This window comes from Cavia porcellus, unplaced genomic scaffold, assembly GCF_034190915.1.
Source record: "Cavia porcellus strain 051 isolate PalLab524CR breed Dunkin Hartley unplaced genomic scaffold, mCavPor4.1 scaffold_38, whole genome shotgun sequence".
NCBI classification, from domain to species: Eukaryota; Metazoa; Chordata; class Mammalia; order Rodentia; family Caviidae; genus Cavia; species Cavia porcellus.
The window spans coordinates 1,427,207-1,447,434 of record NW_026947521.1 but is presented as its reverse complement, the minus strand read 5'-3'; the positions used below and the strand labels follow the sequence as shown (position 1 = coordinate 1,447,434).

General features: G+C 50.0%; 1 protein-coding gene across 1 annotated transcript in view; it reads left to right on the top strand.

Moving 5' to 3' along the window:
• The window catches only part of Anxa2 (annexin A2), a 34,787-nt gene extending 17,268 nt beyond the window's left edge, over positions 1–17,519 (top strand). Inside the window, exons 4-13 of the mRNA XM_063243438.1 lie at positions 4,041–4,135; positions 6,565–6,678; positions 9,716–9,806; positions 10,751–10,830; positions 12,052–12,111; positions 13,670–13,763; positions 14,468–14,563; positions 14,967–15,025; positions 16,134–16,256; positions 17,204–17,519. Of these exons, the coding sequence (XP_063099508.1) occupies positions 4,041–4,135; positions 6,565–6,678; positions 9,716–9,806; positions 10,751–10,830; positions 12,052–12,111; positions 13,670–13,763; positions 14,468–14,563; positions 14,967–15,025; positions 16,134–16,256; positions 17,204–17,263 (872 nt within the window). The 3' untranslated portion in view covers positions 17,264–17,519. The remainder of the gene's footprint in view (positions 1–4,040; positions 4,136–6,564; positions 6,679–9,715; positions 9,807–10,750; positions 10,831–12,051; positions 12,112–13,669; positions 13,764–14,467; positions 14,564–14,966; positions 15,026–16,133; positions 16,257–17,203) is intronic.
• Positions 17,520–20,228: the final 2,709 nt, after the last annotated feature.

The following is a 20,228-nucleotide window of genomic DNA, read 5'->3' as shown; positions in this document are numbered from 1 at the left end:
CCCGGCTTTCCTTTCTCAAAGAAAGTGTTAACTTTTCCTGGAGGAAATCCAAGCACTGTTTCAGTTTTAGCAAAGGACCTGGGCGAAACCAGATTCTTATCTAGTGTCAACAGTGCCAAGTATCGAGTTATGGGTAGGGCTTAGGGGAACTGGTTTGTCTTGGATCTGTTCAGAACTTTTCTTTCCCATCTCACGGGGTGGATGGAGCAGCAGGGCTCAAATGGTGCAGGATCTCCCTTCCCTGTGTAGTCCAGGCTCCTGTCTCAGCCTCTTGAGTGCTGGGATTATGGGCCCAGGCTGTTGCATGCATTTTTCACGAGTCCCTTTGTTTGTTTACAGTCTGGTTTGATTTTAGTCTTCTGCTGTGTGTTTTCTCGCTGGTCCTTTAAAGCTTTTCACAGTCATGCTTTTGTGTGGAAGGCAGATAGGGGCTTGGATTATTCAAGTATCCTTGGGGTTACTGAATAGATGAGGCCTTCAGTCCTTTCTGAGGGGTGCTGCTCAGGTGAAATCAGAACCAAATGGGAGCGAAATCAATTTGATTTCTGGAGCCAGACTTTCGGAGGAACTGGCAGTTTTCCTGTGCCGTTCATCTGGGCCTCTCCAGCCGGACCCTCCGGAGCCCTGCATCCAATGCACAGGAAACCCGCTCACGCAGACCAGGGCGTGTGGGTCTGGGCAACTGAGCGTCACACTCGATTCCCGAGCTGCTGGTTCCCTGCCACAGGCAGTGAAGACGCACGGTTCCCACCGAGTGCCCAGCTGTGTGTCGACCAGGCTGTCCACCTGCAGGGACCCTGGAGGCTGCAGGAGTGCTCACTTTAGATTTCAGGTCTTCTCGATGCTTGAAAATGCAGTGGACAGTGAAAGAGACCCACGGCTCCTGCTTAGTGGGAGCTGTTGCCATGAGTTGCCTGGCGTTTAAAGCAGTAGTGATCTTTAAGTCCCCCTGGCTGGAGTGTCAGAAATACTGTTGCAGGGTGGGGATGTAGCTCAGAGGCATAAGCATCTGCCTGGCAAGTGCAAGGTCCCGAGTTCAATTCCGAGTGGGGAGAAAAATATATAGATACAAATATAGATTTAGATATAGATATATAATTGTAGCCAGCTGATTGGATGAGCTGTCTTCCCTGCAGAGTGGACGCTGGTAGACGGCTTTGTACTTCAGGTGTCCATTTGTGTTTTGGCTCCTCCTTGCCAGTCTTGGAAAACCATGACTTGTGGTCTTCGTAAACTCGGAGAAGTCAGCCCTGGTGGTGGAATTTACTGTGCACTTGCCTACCCTCCACGGGACCCTGAATGGGGACATTGTTTTCCCCAGGCAGGCCTTTGCTCACCCGGAGTGCCCGTCTGGGAGGAGAGGGACAGAAAGGGACAGGAGAGGCAGGTTCCTTCTTTAAACCTGCACACAACCTATGCAGCCTCTTTAGTCCTGGGTTCTGCAGCCCGGCACACCTTTTCTGACACCTTTTCAGAAGCCAGGAAGCCCCCATGGAAGGAGACACAGCTGTGTCCCTGACTGCCACACTCGGGGCCGAGGTCCTGCCTGACCCTGCAGCTGGGCTGGGTGTGGGCTCCAGGGTGTTTCCCCTTCCTGGTTCTATCGGAAGGGTCTTCATGGGACTTTTCGTTACTGGATCAGATTCTAGCTCTGCTCCAGGGAGGGTGGCCGGAGCCGACCCAGTGACAGAGAGCAGAGTAGCTGGATTGGAGGGCTCAGTTCTTCCCTGCCTTACTCAGACTAAGGAAAGTGTGTCTTTCTCTGAAGCCACTGTCAGCCCTGCACCTTGCAGAAGCCGCAGGCAGAAGTGACATAAAAAGTCTTTAACGTGGGCAGGTCCCTGGCCGTTCCTTTCCTTGCCCTACTTGTCCAGCTGTGCTGCTGGTGTGAGGAGTGACCAGGGGGTCACAGACAGCTGCTTCCGGGGTCCTCGGCCCTAGGGAGTTGTCCAGAGAGTTCAGGTGAGCCCGGGACTGTAGAGATGTGCAACAACATGCGAGCCTCCTGCCTCTGCTTCCCAGAGTGCTGGGATCATAGGCCTTTGTCACTGAAGCTGCCCTGGGCTGCATTTTTTTAAACAATGCTCCAGGGAATTTCAGGGCCAGTTGGCCAAGGACTACATTCTGACCCAAATATACACTTTGCATTTGTCTCAAAGAGAGCATTTTTTTTTCATGGGTTGGTGTTGTTAATGTGTGCTCAGATCAGCCTCCCCTAAGTTGATTTTAGAAATGTTAGTTGAGGTTTGAATTGTATTTTGATGTGGCTTGTCAGCTTTTTCAGTATTGGATCATATTGGGTCATAAAGCAAAAATATGTAAAGAAGTTGGTGGTTTTCCTGATATAAACTTGGAGCCATAGATTTTTTTTCTTTGATTGTGTGTTTTGAGATAGAGTCTTGCCATGTACTCCAAGCTGGCCTCAAACTCACAGTGATCCTTTTGCCTCAGCCTCAGGAATACTAACTAGGATGACAGGTGTGCACCACCATGCTTGGCTCGCTCTTTCTTTCTTTCTTTCTTTCTTTCTTTCTTTCTTTCTTTCTTACTGAGACCTCATGAGAGTCATACATGTTACCTTTGTCCTCTACGATTACAACAGGTGCTCATGGCAGTAACCGTGAGCTTCCAGACGTTATTAGTACAGTGAACTGCTGCTTTGGTGACTCTGGTTGTTGAAGTGGCTGCAGGTGCATTTCCAGTGTCTTCTCTAAGGACCTGCAGTGCAGTGGTTTTCTGTGATACACAGCATCCTCCAGGGTCCCCGCTATGGGGATGCAATGCCAACTATTGAAAAAATCAGTTTTTCTTTTCCTGTACAGTGTGTATATTTTTCAGTGGCCTCTGCACGTTTGGCACAACGTTACTGATTTTTGTGTTCAGAACGTTATTGATTTTTGTGCCCTCGTGATTTTGATCCTTCTGCCCCACTCGAGAGGTCAGGGTATCTCCTGCCAGCCCACTACTTGTCTTTGCCTCCCAGCATTGCCCTTCTGGCTTCTCTGTTTCTGAGATGCCCCTGGCTCCCCTTTGGCCGAGCCACTTGCAGCTGGCGGGTGACCTTGGGGGCTGAGACATTCTGCTCTGCCACCCCAGCGTCACCAGCCAAGTTATGCCAGAGACTTTTCCTTTTATTAAACAAAAGAGAGCGACCTTTCACATTCTAAATCCCTAAAGTTGTGCTTTCTTCAGTTCAATGGTGCGTTTGGAGCAATTCTGATATAAAATTGGAAACTTCCAGATACCACAAGGCATTGCTTATCTTTGTAAATACACATGTTCCAATTAAAATAGCTACTAAAATATTTTGGTGACACTTCAAAACTCCCAATTTAGATTTAATTTAGATTAAAACACTTACTCTTTTTAATAAAGTTATAAAATTGATTATTAAAATTGCCTATTGAAGACTGAAAGCAGTGGAACGTTTATGTTCCTTACAAAACAATTTACTCTTTAATAAGTATGATTCTATTAATCAATTATGCTATTAAGATACAACTGCCACATTAAACCTGACCCATTTGTCACAACAGTTTCTATAATTATAGAAATTACACCTAACTGCTTTATAGATCCATAATCCTGCAGTAAATATAAATAATTGTCTCCATTAATTCATTTTTGCAGTTACTGTCTGTTAAATCCCCAGTTAAATGGCAATTTGAGGACCTTGGTTTAAAATCCTCTTAAATCTGTGTTGCTCAGTGTGACTGCAAAGCCCTGCAAATGCACCTCCTCCTGTTGATCTCAGAAACTAATTTATGAGTCAAATAGTTTTTAAAATAAAAACATTTAAAAGGTCTGGTTGGGCTTGAGATTGGAGAGGCTCAGGAAGAATAACAAAGGGTGGGTGTTCCTCCGCGGTGGCTGTCCGCCCGCCCGCCAGCAAAACAGAACAAATCTCAGCACCTCAGTGTTTTCCTTTGGAAACCAGTGTACGCGTTACAGTTTGTAAAATTCTGGCAAAAACCTCCTCTACCAGCCCAGAGTCCGAGCGGATGCAGCCAGGTGACCACTCTTGACTTGTGTTTCCGCAGGGGTGGACGAGGTCACCATTGTCAACATTCTGACCAACCGCAGCAATCCGCAGAGACAGGACATTGCCTTCGCCTACCACCGGAGGACCAAAAAGGTACGGGCCACTGTAGGGGTGGTGATCTCCTCCGATGCCGCTTCCTTTGGTCGTAACACACGGTGCTCACCACCAAGCACCTTCTGGCACCCTTTGGGTATCAGGGTTTGCCTCCTGAGTCCTCCTCAGCTGCACTGCATGAGGACAACACGCTTTATTCCAACACCCTGTTCTTCCCACCCTGCATAAACAGAGAGGGCAGTGGCTGGAATCCAAAGCTGAGACAGAATAAAGAATAACAGGACAACCCGGGACGGGTGCTGGGGACTGAGTGGATACTCTACCCTGCATGTGGCAATTCATTTCACCCTCATGACTCCTGCTGCCTCTTGATAAGCTGTTTCTAATTTGGGCTTTTGACTGTCGTCTCCACTAAGTTTTGATCGCAACACGCTCATTCTTTGAAAAATGCACTTGAAGTCTTAAGAGGTTTGTCAGAAGCAGGCTGGGTTGGCCGTGGACGTGGCCTGCCGGGCTATCTTTGCCGAGCCACCCGCCCCCTGTGGAAAGGGTCTTTGTGAGCATTTCACTTCGCTTGTATACCGACAGATAAAGAGCAGGCAGCCCTTGTTCAGACTCGACTTTGTCGCAGTGTTGGGCATTTTATTTTTAAGGATGTGCTGCTGTATTTTTAACTTTTTGCTATTAAAAGCTTCTGATTTATTCTTGGACAGCATAGTGGCAGTGGCTTCCCATGGCTCCCATTTGACTAAGGGCTTTCACTTAGTAAGGTGAGCTGCGTGGGTTCGGGAGAGACTTTCTGTCCTGGAAGTTGCAGATGAGACTTTGAGATCGCTCCCTCCTCCATCCGCTTAACCAGTTGGGAAGGACATAAATAGAAAAATCAGCTGGCTGCTTTCACGTGCACTGGAACTCTTCTGCTGGACTAGGGCTCGCCTTTTGCAGTGAGCCTTTTCCCCAGCTTCCCAAGGAACCTGTGAGCTCCTGGAGCCAGACTCTTATGGGGGCAGCATTGCCACAGCTGTTGCTCAGCTCTGACTGTGGTCCTGGAACTCTGGGTACACACAAGTGGAGAAGCTGCCAGGACTTTGCTTTCAAATGTGATAGATGGAAAACAAAGCTGTCTGAAAACCTGGCAGAGGGAACATGCAACCAGAATACCGGTGGGGTTCATCCACCGTGCAGGCTGTGCTGTGCCCAGGAACAGCTCACTCTCTTGCCGGTTCTTGATGACTCCTCTGCCTTGAGCTGGGAGAGTCGTCTGTCATAGAAAGGTGCATAAACTGTGTGCAGTCATTTCTGCAGGAAATTTTAGAAACAAAGTCTTTGGGCTTCAGTGAGTGGTTGACAAGGACCAAGGCTGCCCGAGGGTGAGCCTGGAGACCTGGCCATAGCTAGTAAGAGAGAGGAGTAGGAGCAAGGCTGACTCAGTTTCTTCTATGTTCAAGCAGATGCCAGATGCAGGGTCCCCTGTGTAGCAAATGGTTGTGTTGTATGTGTCAAGCCTTTCTGGAGGTTTTGTTAAGTGCAAAACCCTGTGCTGGGTATTGTAAGAAACAGGAAGTTGAACATTTGTGAGGAATCCTGCATAGAGGAAACAGGAGGTTTGAGCAAAGAACAGGTGGTGGGCAGTGTCCAAGTAGGCTGAGCTTGGCATCACCTGGCCTCAGTTCCACTGTGGGAAGCTGGTGTTACTCTTGGGATCTTTGCTCCTAAGCATAGCGTGTGCTTAGGACCTTGGGAAGCAGGAGAAGGTTGGTGGCCAAAGCAGTGCTCCAGGTGGTTTGCAGGGCCTCGTCATTTCTGATAGTCTTGAAATCTATGAGCAATCCGGAAAGACGGTCTCTTAAGCTATTGATCACCTCTTAAGTTTGCAGGCACTTTTAGGCTAACTTCGCAGATGCCATAGTACAGGAGGAGAAAAAGAGAGAAGAATTCCAGTGGGAGTGCTTGCTACCTCCCAGCCTCGGGCCCCCTCCCCCTGCAAAGTTTAATCCAGGACCACACACACCTTCAGCAGCCACACCCACTTTGGGCTGTCTGTGCACCTGCATGGGTGCTGCTCAGAGCTCTGCTTTCAGCGTGTGTACCCAGGGTGACACAGGGCCCTAGGGTCCCTATCATCTTCACCGACCCTGCCCTGACTTGGCGTGACCAGGTGGACTCGGTATTTGGTTAAGCAATTGCCACAGAAAGCTGCTAGCCTTGGAGGCTGCTCTGAGATTTGGAGCAGTGGGTAGCATTGAGTGGATTTCAGTGGATGCTATTAGTGCAGAGGTGATCGTTAGGTTTCTGACATCCGGGTCTGATGCTGGGAACACAGGATTTGTACCCGAGAGCTCAGGGTGGCCCAGAGCTCACAAGCTTCCTTTGCACCCCGAGCGGCCGGCTTCTGTTTCACACTCCAGCGGGGGAGTCGGTATTGGTCACTTACCACGCTTTCCATGTGATTGCTTGTTTTCTCAAAGGAACTCGCCCCAGCGCTGAAGTCAGCCTTATCTGGCCACCTGGAGACAGTGATTTTGGGCCTCTTGAAGACACCTGCTCAGTATGACGCCTCCGAGCTGAAAGCCTCCATGAAGGTGAGCACGTGTGCAGTGTTACTGCTGTCAAACCTGCCATTAATATTTGTAAATTATAGCTTTCCCAGTGTAATTAGCCGATTTCAGTTCTCTTGAATTCTCATTTGGTATTTTTTCTTTTTTCTTTTTTGAAGGAACCAAAGCTATGAGTTTCAGGATTTGTACCAAAAATATTTCAATTACTTTTTTTAAAGACTGCAAAAATTTCACGAAACCAGTTACCAGCTGCCACCTGGGCGATTGGAATACCATTTGGGAAAACTACTTCCTTGATTACACTTCCTCCTTAAGATAGAGATGTTGTGATATTAAGGAAAAAGAAAAACTCAGAGCTTTTGTGAAGCCGAGATTGCAATTTCTGCTCAGGGTCCCATGGGTGTTTTTCCCCCTCTGCCTTCTCCCTGCCAGGTTCCATTATGGTTTCAAGCGGGGCCAGGGGAACAGCATAGGGCACCGGAGGGTGATTTCAGATGCTGGGTGGTATCAGTGTTTAGTTGGAAGACTTGAAACACATACATTTGTATTTTTCTCCCGCAATTATTTTGACTGAAATCATAGGGTAAATTAGTAAAAAGTCTAAGCTGAAAGCATCCTGAATTTTATGCATGCCTGAAAGTACCAACTGTTATTTAAATATAATAGCTGCATAAATGTAAATAGGTGACTGTAGGTTCCAGCAAAGATTGGGGACCTTTTACAGTGTGCCCCTGCAGTGCTTTGAGTAATCAGATGCTGCCCTCTGCCGGCCCAACTGGACATAGCCTCTATAGGAGGAGGGAAGCAGCTTCTCTTGATTTTTTTTTTTTTTTTTTTACTCTGAGTCTCAGTATTTTCTGTGAGACCACTGTTTCTGAATTATGAGCCGACCAGGCTGTAAGCCTGTCACCTGAGCTGATATCACAGTTAGTTATCATCCTTTCCCTAGAGAGCAGCTTCACACATGGGCGTCCCAGAGCCCCAACCCAAAGGCTCAGGGCTGCTGGAGGCTGTGCTGCTGAGTCTCTTCCTTCAGCTCTGCAGCTTCTCCGAGCTCTGCTCAGTTTGTTCGTATGCAGCCTTGCTCTGAGCCCCCCACCTCCACCCCAGCAGGCTGTGCTGTTGCAGTGGTCACTGAGAATGCTGGCCTGTCAACACTGTTTAATGATCCGGCTCAGGACCTGCTCCCAGGCAGTTCCTCTGGCTTCTTGTGACCATCAGCACTCAGATCAGTTGACCATGTTCTCATCAAGAGTCCATTTGGTTGTGATTCTATGTAGTTCTCCTTGTACGTGCTCCTGGGTCTGGTGGCTGATGTAGGTTCAGACTCAGGGCGGGGAGGGGGGGTGATGCCTTTTGGTCCCTGCCCTCCTCTCTAATGGGATACTCTCCCTGCTCTGTCTTGGCTCTGGTGCCAGCTCTTGCATTAGCTGTCACAGTCGAGTGCCCTTCTGGAAGCCCTTCCATCAGGCTAGAAGAGACAGTCACCAAACTGTGCTTTTTAAAACCCGTTTTGACCTCTGGCGATACCAGGGGCAGTGTCTGCCGTATGTCACTGGAGAAGTGGCCTCGTTGTGACTGTGAGAAATCTGTGGAAAGCTTGGGCTGTTTTGGACATGGCCAAGGTCACCTTCACATGTTGACGGACACAGGATTAGGATTCTCCTGTGTTAACATTGGTGTAGCAGGAACAGCAGGAGACAGAGCTTCTGCCACCAGGCCTGTGTCGAACAGTGTCCCTTCCAATGCCTCTGTTAACTTTTACACCGTATTTCTGTCACCCTTGAGCACCTCTCACTGAAAACACTCAGAGATGCTCAGTATCATTTTATAAAATGCTCTGTGAACTTTTTGCTAACAAAAGGGGAATTCTTGGCTTTGCTGGAACCTCTACAAATCATGATAAAAATCCTGGAAGAAGAGTCTTTGGCTCAAAGATTAGATTGAGAATAAAATTCAAAATTAGCTTATTAACCTGAGGCTTAGCTTAGCTTATAGAAGCCACTTTTTCAGGCTCATATAAACTCTAATAAATTTAATTAATAGCTGACATACTTTTCATGTGGATAAGTTTCTTATTGTATTAATACCTTATAATTGATTTACATTTTAAACAGTTGTAATTCTACTTAGTTCAAAGTGATATTTCCATATTCGGAAAGACAAGTATTAGGGAATACTGATTATTAAATCTTGACTTTGATCATGAAGCCAGCTTTGAAATACATGTTTCATTGAGTCCTTTCAAGCTATCTGGCATGCTCAAAAGTGTATATATTAAATTTGAATACATCACTCAATGAATTCTTATTCCTTAATAAAGTGTTGGTGTCTAGGTTTATTTGGCATGTCATTATTTCCTTTTGCTTGCCTAAAGTGCCTGAAGAGTGCATAATAATCAGGCAAAAATAGGAGTACAAGAATGAAATTTTTAACACTAACCCAATTTTACATTTCAAAGAAGATGAGCTAAAAATTTTATCGTAACTGTACCTTTCTCTGGTAAGAAGACTTACCCTAATCTTCTCTTGCTGGCTGCCTGTGACAACATAAAATATTTTGTATTCCCTTATTTTAGATTAGTGAGAAGAGTCGTTTGTTAAGGAAAATCATTTCCTAGCTGTTGAAATAAGGGGTGCCTATTATAGAAATGAAAAAATAAAAATCGTAAGAGGAAGTTATTTGATAAGCCTACCACCAGTAAACAACCACTTCGAATTTTGGTGTGTTCTGTTGATGTCTCTTCCCCTTTGCCCTTTAAAAATAGATACATAATTAAAACCACAGCTTTGTTGAGCATACACAAGACTCCGGGTTCAATCCCCCAGGCTTACAAAACAGAAAAACACAGTTAAACTGAAACATTGCTGCATTTATCATCTTATGCTCTGATGAAGGATTTTTTAAAGACTAGAAAAATACCCCAGATGCTCAGGAGGACGGAGGGCAGGAGAGCTCTGACAGACCCAGCCCAGGTTGCTAGTTGTCCTGGTGGGTGGAAGTTAGTGCTGGAGACCAGTGGGGTGGAAGAGTGCTGATGTCTCTGTTTCCTGGTTTGCAGGGGCTGGGGACGGACGAGGATTCTCTCATTGAGATCATCTGCTCCAGAACCAACCAGGAGCTGCAGGAAATCAACAGAGTCTACAAGGAAAGTGAGTAGCCCTAGCTGTGAGCCCTTCTCCCAGCCCAGGGTCTGATTCTGTCATGGTGGCGGGGTCAGTGTCCTGGATGGACACCATCTTGATCGGGTGGGGTAAGTGGGCCATGGTTCTGGTCCCTGTCCTCCATCTCCTTCCTGCCTGTGACTTCAGTGTTACGTTGCACTAGAATGTCTGCAAAGGGATAATCAGAGGGAAAGGAAAGGAAACGAAATGTATTTCAGAAAAGGATCTAATGGGAGTAGAGAGTTCAGTGTTTGTATGGATTCCATATACCAGGAGCTGTCTGGTTTCTGTATAAGAAGTTCCTAATTCTAGACTATGGATAATTGAAAAATTATTGCAAGAGGCCAAGCCGTATGGGAAGCAATAGGTGGAATATAAAATGCATCTTACATTGCTACTGCGTTGCGGGGTAGATACTATTTTGAATAATGAAATACACATTCATTCAAAAATCTTGTTTCAGGGGCTGGGGATTTAGCTCAGCGGCATAAGTGCCTGCCTTGCAAGCAGGCAGTCGTGAGTTTGATCCCCGGTAGTGATAAAAAGGAAAAAGACAAAAAAAAAAAAATCGTGTTTCATTTGTGCTGGCTCTTGCTGTTGGTGCATTTTCTTGATCTGTGAATAACACTAGTAATTGTACAAAGCAACTTTGTGGACGTTAAAGATGATTACTCATAATCAAGGAGGATGGGAACCAGCAGTTTCAGACTAGAGGGAGCCTGATTTGATTTACACCCATCTGTCCCTGATAGCAATGTCTCTAGCACTGACCTTCATGGGGCTCAGGTCATCCTAGAGAGCTGACCTTCAGTTTGGGGTTCAGAAGCTTGGACGCTTGCAAGGCGACCCAGCCATTCTCACGTTTTGGTCCTGGGTGGGTGGGTGGCTGCGACTGTACAGGCTGGGAGCCTCACATACACACTGTTTTCTAGTGTATAAGACGGATCTCGAGAAGGACATCATTTCTGACACATCCGGCGACTTCCGCAAGCTGATGGTGGCCCTTGCCAAGGTTGGTTCTTTCTCACTTTCTTTCTTTCTTTCTTTTTTTTTTTTTTGTCTTTTTCCTTTTAATCGGTACCGGGGATCGAACTCATGACTGCCTGCTTTCAAGGCAGGCACTTATGCCGCTGAGCTAAACCCCCAGCCCCCACTTTCTTTCTTGCCTTTCTTTCCTCCCAGGCAAGTCCACACCCCTCATTTTATACTGGGGGGCGAATTAGCTAACCCCACTCTGCCTGCATCCAAGGTCCCGCTGCCTTCCTGACAGGGTTTGCACCATCGCTGCAAGTTGTCATTTTTTGCACGATAGGATTTCTCATCCCGAGAAACTGCGCGTGGACAACGGGACTTAAGGTTCAGGCAGGAGCAAGGTGCCCTCAAGCTCTGGCCTGGATTCGTGTGGCAGTCGTTAGTGTGCAGAAGGGGGAAGGTCGCTGTGCCTCTATGTGGGGCTGTGCAGGATCCACCAGGAGTGAGCGAGCGCTTGTCTCTCACCTCTCTTCCTAATGAGAGCATTGGCCATGTCATCCTTTGTCTGCCATGGGCCCTGGGGAGGCGCAGCTGATGTGGGCACGTTTGTAGCGATGAAGGGAGCCTCCCCTGAGAGTCTCAGTTCCGGCTACACTCAAGAGAGGGAGAGGGCAGCTCGCCCTGTCAAAGGCCTGATTTGTGTTCTGCCTCCTAGTCATGTGTGTCTCCACTGTGCTTCACTCCTCTGTCCTCTGCTGCTGCCTCCTGTGTTCCACCATCTCAAGGCTTTCACCATTTACTGCCCTGCATCCAACCCAGACTCCAGCCGAGGCTGTCCCCAGTCTCCCCGGGCAGCCAGGTCCTGTGAGCCTGCCCTGCCTCACCTGTGCTATGCCTGGAATCCTGAGCCAGCACCTGCCCAGGCCCTTGCTCCTCCTGCAGACTCTGCTCCCTGCAGGAGAGGCGCTTCTGCCTTGTTAGTCTTGTTTACCATCCATTCTGCTTGTTTCTCCTCTCAGGAGAGAATCACAGGTCCCCACTCATTGGGGCACTGCCAGGTGGGGCCGGAGTACCAAGGAGCAGCAGCAGGGTGGTACCATTTCCTGTCTTGTCTAGACTCAAAGTGAAAAAGAAAATTTATGAGTGGGTGTTTGTTTAGGAAAGGAAGTAGTGGATTCTGTGCGTTGGGGAGAGAAGAGCTGCCTTTTTAAAAAGACGCCCAGAGACAGATCTGATGGGCTTCGTTTCTCATTTCCTGTAGGGTAGACGAGCAGAGGACGCCTCTGTCATTGATTATGAGCTCATTGATCAAGATGCCCGGGTAAGTGCCAAGCTTCTTAGAGTGAGTTTCTATTTCTGGTCAGACTCTGTACATGAGCTTGTATAGTCATCTGTGTCTCTGTAACAAGTTACCCCTAAACTTGGTGGATCACTCAGGAGGCTGAGGCAGGAGGATTGCAAGTTTTGAGGCCAGCAAGACCCTGTCTCAGAAGAAAATGTAAGAAACAGCTGGGAACAACATGTACCTCAGTACGTTGAGCACCTTTGGGTTTTGCCACTGGTACTAGAAATACTGCCACCACTACCAACAACAGACGGTTAACATTTGTCCACTTCTTGAATCAGGAGTTGGACAGTGTGGCATGGCCAGGTGGCTTGGCCCAGCGTTGCTGGGAGGTCATTGGCCAGGGCTTAGTCCCCTGATGGTTTGATTGCTGGGCTGTGGGGACCCACGGAACTGTTGGCAGGGCACCTTGGCGTCTGTCTTTAGTCACCTGAGTGTCCTCACCGTACGGCAGCCAGCTGTCTGGGGTGGGAATGGCATGAACCCTGGTGGCCTAGTCAGGAGCCACATGCTGTCATCCCAATCACCCCCCTGTCCATTCTTATCAGCAGGAGGTGCTGAGGTGCCACCTGTGCAAGGGAAGGTCCCCAAGAACACGAGGCGAAGCTCATTTAGTCTGCTCAGGACTCAGGTCCAGTCCAGGGGGCCCAGCAGTTATCTCAAAGCAGGTCATAGCAGCTGCAGGAAAACAAATTGCTTTACATTCAGTTTAGTTCTAAAGCTCAGCGCATTCCACACGGCACTTTCAGCAGGAGGTAGAGAAGAGTTGAAAATGCAGTATAAAAAATGGGGTTTGCCCCTCCCACCTAGCCGAGGTTGCTGTGATTTCTTCCTTCCTTTTGACCTTCTCGCCCTGCTTAGCATCACTTACTACTCCTAGGTTTTTGTTGTTGTTGTTTTTCCTTTTTTTGGAGCAAGTAGTTTATTTGGAAGGAGACACCAGGAAGCAGTGTGGCAAAGAGCGGGGTGGACAGGAAAAGAGAAAAGTCAGCCAGGAGTTCAGGAGAGGCTGCCTCGGGGCAAGCAGAGCGCGAGCCCCTGAGGCACCGAGTCTGCGACTTGTTCCCCAGGGCAGGGCCCTGAGAGCCTGTCTGAGGTTGGGGTAGTGTCTCTCACCATACACACGTTTATGTGCGCGCGCGTGTGTGTGTGTGTGTGTGTGACCGCTCCTAAGTTTTCCAGAAGCTGGCGATGAGATCGGGTGGCTGTGTTTCCTGCCCTGTCCCTTCCTGAGTTCCCCAGGAGCCTGGTCTGTCTGTGGCAGATGGCCACACGCTTAGGGGTGCTGAGCACACTCAGATGTGCTTTTGCCTGCTGACAACTGGGCACGCTCAGGGAAGGAGATTTGCACGGCCCCGGTGGGGCGGATGGGCCCCCAGTCTCACACAGTCTGTTCATGCCTCTGGGATGGCGCTTGTGACTCAGTGGGTGTTGCAGTGCAGTCGTCCTCGCTCACTTGTCCCTTGGCACGCGTGGCGAGTGGGCTCAGGATGTGACTGTTCTCATGATCTTGCTCTGTTGGCTGTGCACGCAGGATCTCTACGATGCCGGGGTGAAGAGGAAAGGAACGGACGTTCCCAAGTGGATCAGCATCATGACCGAGCGGAGCGTATGCCACCTGCAGAAAGGTAGGTACTGTGCAGGGGAGGCCCCAGGACCCGGGGCTGCTCAGGTGGCCCTGCAGCGTCTGCTCTGGGGCTTGGGTCTGCCGGGCACGGCTCACTCTCCCCTGACATTGGTTCCCACCCTCCTCTCCCCGAAATATTTTCCACGTTGAGTGCCATGGTTTACTTCTCCTGCTCATCCTCCCCTTCCTTTTCTCTCCTTCCTCCCGCCCTTATTTTATATTTTTGAGACAGCATCTTGCTGAGTTGTTAGGTTCCCCAAACTGGGCTCAAATTTGTGATCCTCCTGCCTCCGTCCCCCAGATTACTGGATTGTGGGCCTGCGCCATCACACCCCGCTACTTCCCTTCATCTTTGAGGGTCACTGTACCTCATATTTGTCCAAGTAAAGGATTTGGCTGGTGTCCGCCCCCCCTGCCCTCCATTGTCACTGACGGCATCCAGGCGGAATGGGGTCCCCTCAAGGGAGACGTACAGTTATACTCTGTTGCCCAAGCGGTGCCACTTGGGACAGGTTCACGATGCAGCGGCTCCAGGACTGACTGGTGCGAGGCCTGCTGTGGTCTCCCTGGCAACCTCTCACCTCTGTGATGCCTTCAGGGTCATCAGTCATCTTCATCTATTTTTATCACGGGACAGGACCATACGGGGGAATCCCTGCAGCTTTGACTGGCGGCTCTGATCTAATTACCTGCTCCTCTTCATAGTGTTTGAGAGATACAAGAGCTACAGCCCATACGACATGTTGGAGAGTATCAAGAAGGAGGTCAAAGGAGACCTGGAAAATGCTTTCCTGAACCTGGGTGAGCATGTCTGGCCACTGCACCCTCATGGACCTCGGCTTTCAGGGAACAGTACACAGAAGCAGGAGGGACAGTAGTCGCCCTCTTGCTTGAAGCCTTCTCAGTGGTGCGGCTTCTCTGTGTGACATGTAACCATAACTGTAAATTTAGGGACGTGACGCTGAGTAAAGGCTTAAGAGGAGCAGAGGGCGTCCAGGGGTGACTGAGAGGGCCCTCGGGGGCAGAGCACGGGTGTTCCTGGCTGTCTGCAACCCTCAGAGCCCCCTGGTTGGAACCACAGTGTCCTAGTATTTCAGAGATGCCCAGGGCTCCCTCAGATCCAGTCTGTGGGTACCCAGACGTCATCGGTCCCTGGCATTGGGGAGATGGCACTAGACCCTGATGTGTTTTCTTCCCTCCACAGTGCAGTGCATCCAGAACAAGCCCCTGTACTTCGCTGACCGCCTGTACGACTCCATGAAGGTGCGCCCTGTCCCCACCGCCTTGTTTTGTGTCCTGACTCACAAGTGTCCTGGTTACGCGGTTTGTGCAGGGAATCTGGCATCTGAGTCTGCAGCCTTGTGACAGAGGAGGAGGAGGAGAAGGAGGAGGAGGAGGAGGAGGAGGGCACAGGCTTGTCCTCTGACCTGTGTGGACATGCTTTTGGGTGTAGAGGGCGAAGTGCGAGGGCCGGAGGTCCTGATGCCGCCAGCGTTGCTCAGTGCAGGGCCGGGGACGCCTGCCCTGCCGAGGCTGGTGTGTACCTCACTGCCCTTGCACCCGGCAGGGATTCTTACTTTCTGAGGAGGAATTCTAGGGAGTGAGCCCAGAGCCTTTCCCCTGGGCTCCATCCCCAGCCCTTCTCTGCTTTTAATTCTAAACAGGGGCTTGCTTAGCCACTAAGTTGCCCAGATGCCGCGGCCTCTCAGGGTATTCTTTTTTTTTTAAATCGGTACCAGGGGATCGAACTCACTACTGCCTGCTTGCAAGGCAGGCGCTTATGCCGCTGAGCCCCAGCCCCGTCAGGGTATTCTTTATGGATGGCACTCACAGAGCCTTAGCCTGCCTGAGCTTGCATCTGCCCGGCTGCAGAGCCAGCCCTGCGCCTCTCCCTAGGTGAACCCCACCCCGTCTTCCACGCCCTGAATGTCCCTGCGTGTCCTGGCCTGCAGGCCTTGCTGCTGTTCCCTGCAGCACCCTGTGCTCACACTGCCTCTGCCATCTCCCCTGGGGCTTCTTGCCACAAATGTAGACTCTGGGATCCTCACTGCCTGTTCTGTCCTGCCAGCGTGGAGCCCCGGAGAGCCTTGTGCTGGTGCTTCCTAAGTCCCCAGAACTGGGAGCACTCACCGTGAATAGAAACTGAGACCTTAAAGCAGGGCCTGGTGTAGGATCTCATTGTGCATCTGTGGAGTGCAAAGCAGGCTTTGTGCTGAGCTGACCTCAGTGCCTTTGGAATGCTTCCCTCTTTCAAGGGAATCATTTCAATCCCATTTGAGAGCCACCCCTGTGCCAGGGAGTGTACTCCTAGGGGCTTTCTTACCAATAGCATGGGTAGGACTTTAATCTGGCCCATCAACTTGGCTTCCAGGGCAAGGGCACGCGTGATAAGGTGCTGATCAGAATCATGGTGTCCCGCTGTGAAGTGGACATGCTGAAAATCAGGTCTGAGTTCAAGAAGAAGTATGGCAAGTCCCTGTACTACTACATCCAGGTGAGGCCCGTGGAGCCGGCTGCCCCTGCCTGGCCATCTAAAGGTCACCTGCCTGGGGCCCCAGGGTGGGTGCATGGTCAGCCAGAGCAGACTGGTGACTTCCTGCTTTCTGACCCCCTGGGATGAGGTGCTGGTCGTCAGACCCTAAGGATTAATTTCAAAAGCCTGGTTGGGACTGGTCCTGCGCTCTCTGCTATCAGGCCAGCGTCTGTTGCTCCCCACACCTCTCACTGTCTTAGAATTGGTGACCTCTGGAAGAGACGTTGATAACCTGTTAAATTTATACTCTCTTTTTCTTCTGTTTCTTGAAAGCTTCTCAGAAAGGCCTGACAGTGTTTATTCACAACTCCCATCTCTTTAATCTGTGTAGTCCTTGTGCTTTTTTTTTGTCTTTTTGAGGCAGGGTCTCATTGTGCAGTTCAGGCTGGCTTTGAACTCACTTTATAGCCCAGGCTGGTCTCAAACTCCACAGTCTTACTGCCTTAGCCTGGCAAGTGCTGGGATTACAGGCATGGGCTGCCCTTTGTGTTTTAGTGAAAGAGAGAATGGCATAGGAGGCCTGGCTGCAGAGTGTGCTTCAGACAGGCCTTGTTGGTCCCCTAAGAGACTTCGACATTCCCAGGGACCTGTCTCTAGTCACCAAGGGTAAACTTAGAGGTGGCTTCAGAGGCCTGGGGTTTAGTTGGGTGCATGTTATGGACCATCTTTCTTCCATGTGACCTTCGGAGTCATGGGAAAGCGGAGTGTCCGCAAGACCTCACAGCAGTACGGGGACTGGGGTCTCCTAGCACCTTTGCCACCCACTCCCCCAGGGATCCACAGAGCCTGCCCTCTCAGCCTGGGGGACTCCCCACCCACCCACCCCAGTGTCTGAGGCTGCCTGGAGGCACCTGAGGTGCTGGGCCTTCTCCTAATACAATGCTGTCTTCCCCTTGGGCCACTTGCAGCAAGACACCAAGGGCGACTACCAGAAAGCGCTGCTGTACCTGTGCGGTGGAGACGACTGAGCTGTGGGCTCCCCGTGTCCCCCATTAACGCCCTGGAGAATCCGCTTGCAATTAACAGACCCCTGGCCATCCCCAAGAAGACGCCACAGCGCTGTCCCCTTACTCTGGTCGCCTAGGGTGCCCGGCTTCCTGTCCCCTCTCCTTTAAGCCAAAGAAGCAAACATTCCGAGGAGTCGGAAGTGAAGTCTGTGATGTGAAACACTTTACCCCTGTGTACTGTGTCGTGAATAAACTATTTTTACTTTAGAAACAACAACTGCTCTGGCCTCACTTTCTGTTTAACTGAGAAAGCATAAGATGTGCTCGAGGTTGTGTTGTTCAGCTGGCAGCCCTTTCCCTAGGGGCACAGAGCTCAGTCTCTGGGTGCAGCTGTCCAGGGATCAATGCATTTAACCTCCACCAGGTTAACAGTGTTTCTTCAGGGGCTGGGGATTTAGCTCAGCGGCATAAGTGCCTGCCTTGCAAGCAGACAGTCGTGAGTTCGATCCCTGGTACCGATAAAAAACGAAAAAGACCAAAAAAAAAAAAAAAGAGTGGTTCTTCAGTCACACTACCCTGTCTCCCCTTTCTTTCTTTCCTCCCATTTTCCTTCCTTTCCTCCTCCCTACCCCCAAGTACTGGGTACTGGACCCAGAGCTTCGGAACCCTGGACGCTTTAGTGGTTGAGACAGGATCTTGTTAAGTTGCCCAGCTAAAGCGTAAGCTTTCGATCCTCCTTGCCTCAGCCTCCCAGAGCACTGGCCTTACAGGCATGGGCCACACCCGGCCACCACTCACGTTTCTGGTGCTCAGTGTCCTCTGTGTTTGCAGTGGGTATATTTGCCTGTGTAGGTGGAGAATGTTTCTTCTATTTTTTTTTTTTTTGTTTGGAACCGAGTATTGAACTCGGAACCTTGAGCTTGCCAGGCAGGTGCCATGCTTCTGAGCTGTACTCCCAGGCCAGGTGGAGAATGTTTCTGTTTAATGGGATCTCAGGGCAGTCCTACACATCCTCCCAAAGGACGGGAGGACCTTGAGCCCCAGACTGACTGCCCTGCTCATCTGCCTGCATGGAAATCGGGTGGAAGCAAGGAGAACGAGGGGTGGGGAGGTGAGTTCTGTTCAGCAGGCATCACAGACACTAGAAGCTGGAGTCAGTTCCTGCCCCTGCTTCAGGACTAGCCACCGGGCTGTGGCTTTCTTTGTTAGTACTGGGGATCGAACTTGTGACCTCGTGCTCACCAGGCAAGTGCTTGTGCCACCGAGTTAAACCCCAGCCTGGGCTGTGGCTTTCCTGGGGCAGTGTGGAGGGGAAGTCAATGCCTTCTGATGGGTGGGTTGGGAGCAATGACAACAGGAAGGTGACATCTGAAAGCGGGCAGGAAGCTCTCTTGCAGATGCTGCTAGGCTAGGTCCACGGCTAGGGGCATGTCCACGCTTCTGACATGAGTCTCCAACTCTATGCTTCCAAGACTGTGCTGCACCCCCTCTCCCTGGTTTCCCTGATTTCTGCTACATGCTGGTACCAGACTGCCCAGCATGCATGCGTGCTTACAGATGGGAAGGTGCTGTGCATGGACTGATACCCTGGCCCCTTGAGGCTTTCCCCAGGGAGAGCATGGCCAAGGCCGAGGGCCACTGAGCAGGGGCCCCTGCAGCCCTGCACTACCCACCCTTCTGCTCAGGAACTTTGTGTTGGTGGTTGAGTCCAGACATCTGGCTGGTGGAGTGCAAACCCCGCAGACCACAGAGACACCTGGGAGTGGAAATCAGTGTGTGAGGGCATGGTGGGGGCCCATCTGGAAACCCAAAGGACACTTGTCCCGCTTCGGACTCAAGTTCAGTTAAAACAGCTACAGCAGCTGCAAAGGGTTGGCCATGCCAACTCCACTAACAGCTGACCAGTCTGCTGTTGTGACCTCTTCTTGGGCAAACTTTAGATGAACTTGGACTGAGTGAGGCTCAGGTCCCAGAGGGCTGTGAAGCTCCTCTCAAGCCGCTGAGATATCTTTCTAGAGCAGGTTATGCAAAGAGGGTGTTTGATCAAATGTGACCTTCAAGGCAGATTAGAACGAATGCCCAAATCCAGAAACGCCTCTTCTGCTGGCTTGAGGTGGGGTTCAGAACTGCAGAGGAAGGAAGAGGACCTTTCTCTTTAATCCCAAATTACCTACTAACTGGAAACTGTTGGGGCTGGCCGACCACTGCCAGGGGCAGTGCTTCAGGTGAGCAAATCCATGGGCCATCAGAGAGCTCCAGGTTGTGCTGGCAGCTGAAGGAGGAGGAGGAGCAGGAGCAGGAGGTCAGGCAGTGCATCCTGTCTCACTTCTGTCCCAAGCTTTCTTAGGGCAGAGAGGACCTTTGGGAGATGTGGAATCCACTTTATGAAGGCATGAGAAAAGGCACCAGGCAGGCTTTCACATGTCATGTGATGATAACCACAAAAAAGGTTGATTTTATTTTTTGAAGGGAAAAAAGAATAAAAGGCCATGGATGCACGATATGGCTATGGAAACCTACCGCACTATGGTACCATGACCAAGAGCATGATTTCTTTCCTGTATTCCTCACATCATAGCCCGTGTGTGTGTACTGTCTTCCCCAAAGTCATGCAGTGGTCAACCTAAGCAACCATACACAGTGGACTTGTTCCTGTTGTAACCCCCAGCATGTATGAGATGGGTTAGGCTTTTCCCTATGGTGGCGGCTTGCCTGTTTTACTGGGCTATGGCCACATGCCTATATATAAATCTTCCCCAGTATGTGAAGTTCCCATGGTATAAATTATTAGTAAAGATAGCTAAAGCAGAGAAAACCAGGCTCACAAAGTAGCTGCATTTAGCAAGAAAAATGATTTGAGGACAGAAATCTTTTAAATCAATTTTTAGTCTTTAAATGACTCCAATCTCTAGGCCTCTGCTTGCATTTTGACGAATGGCTTTGGCTTCTTCCCCACATCAGTTTATTTGACCTCCTTTTTCCATCA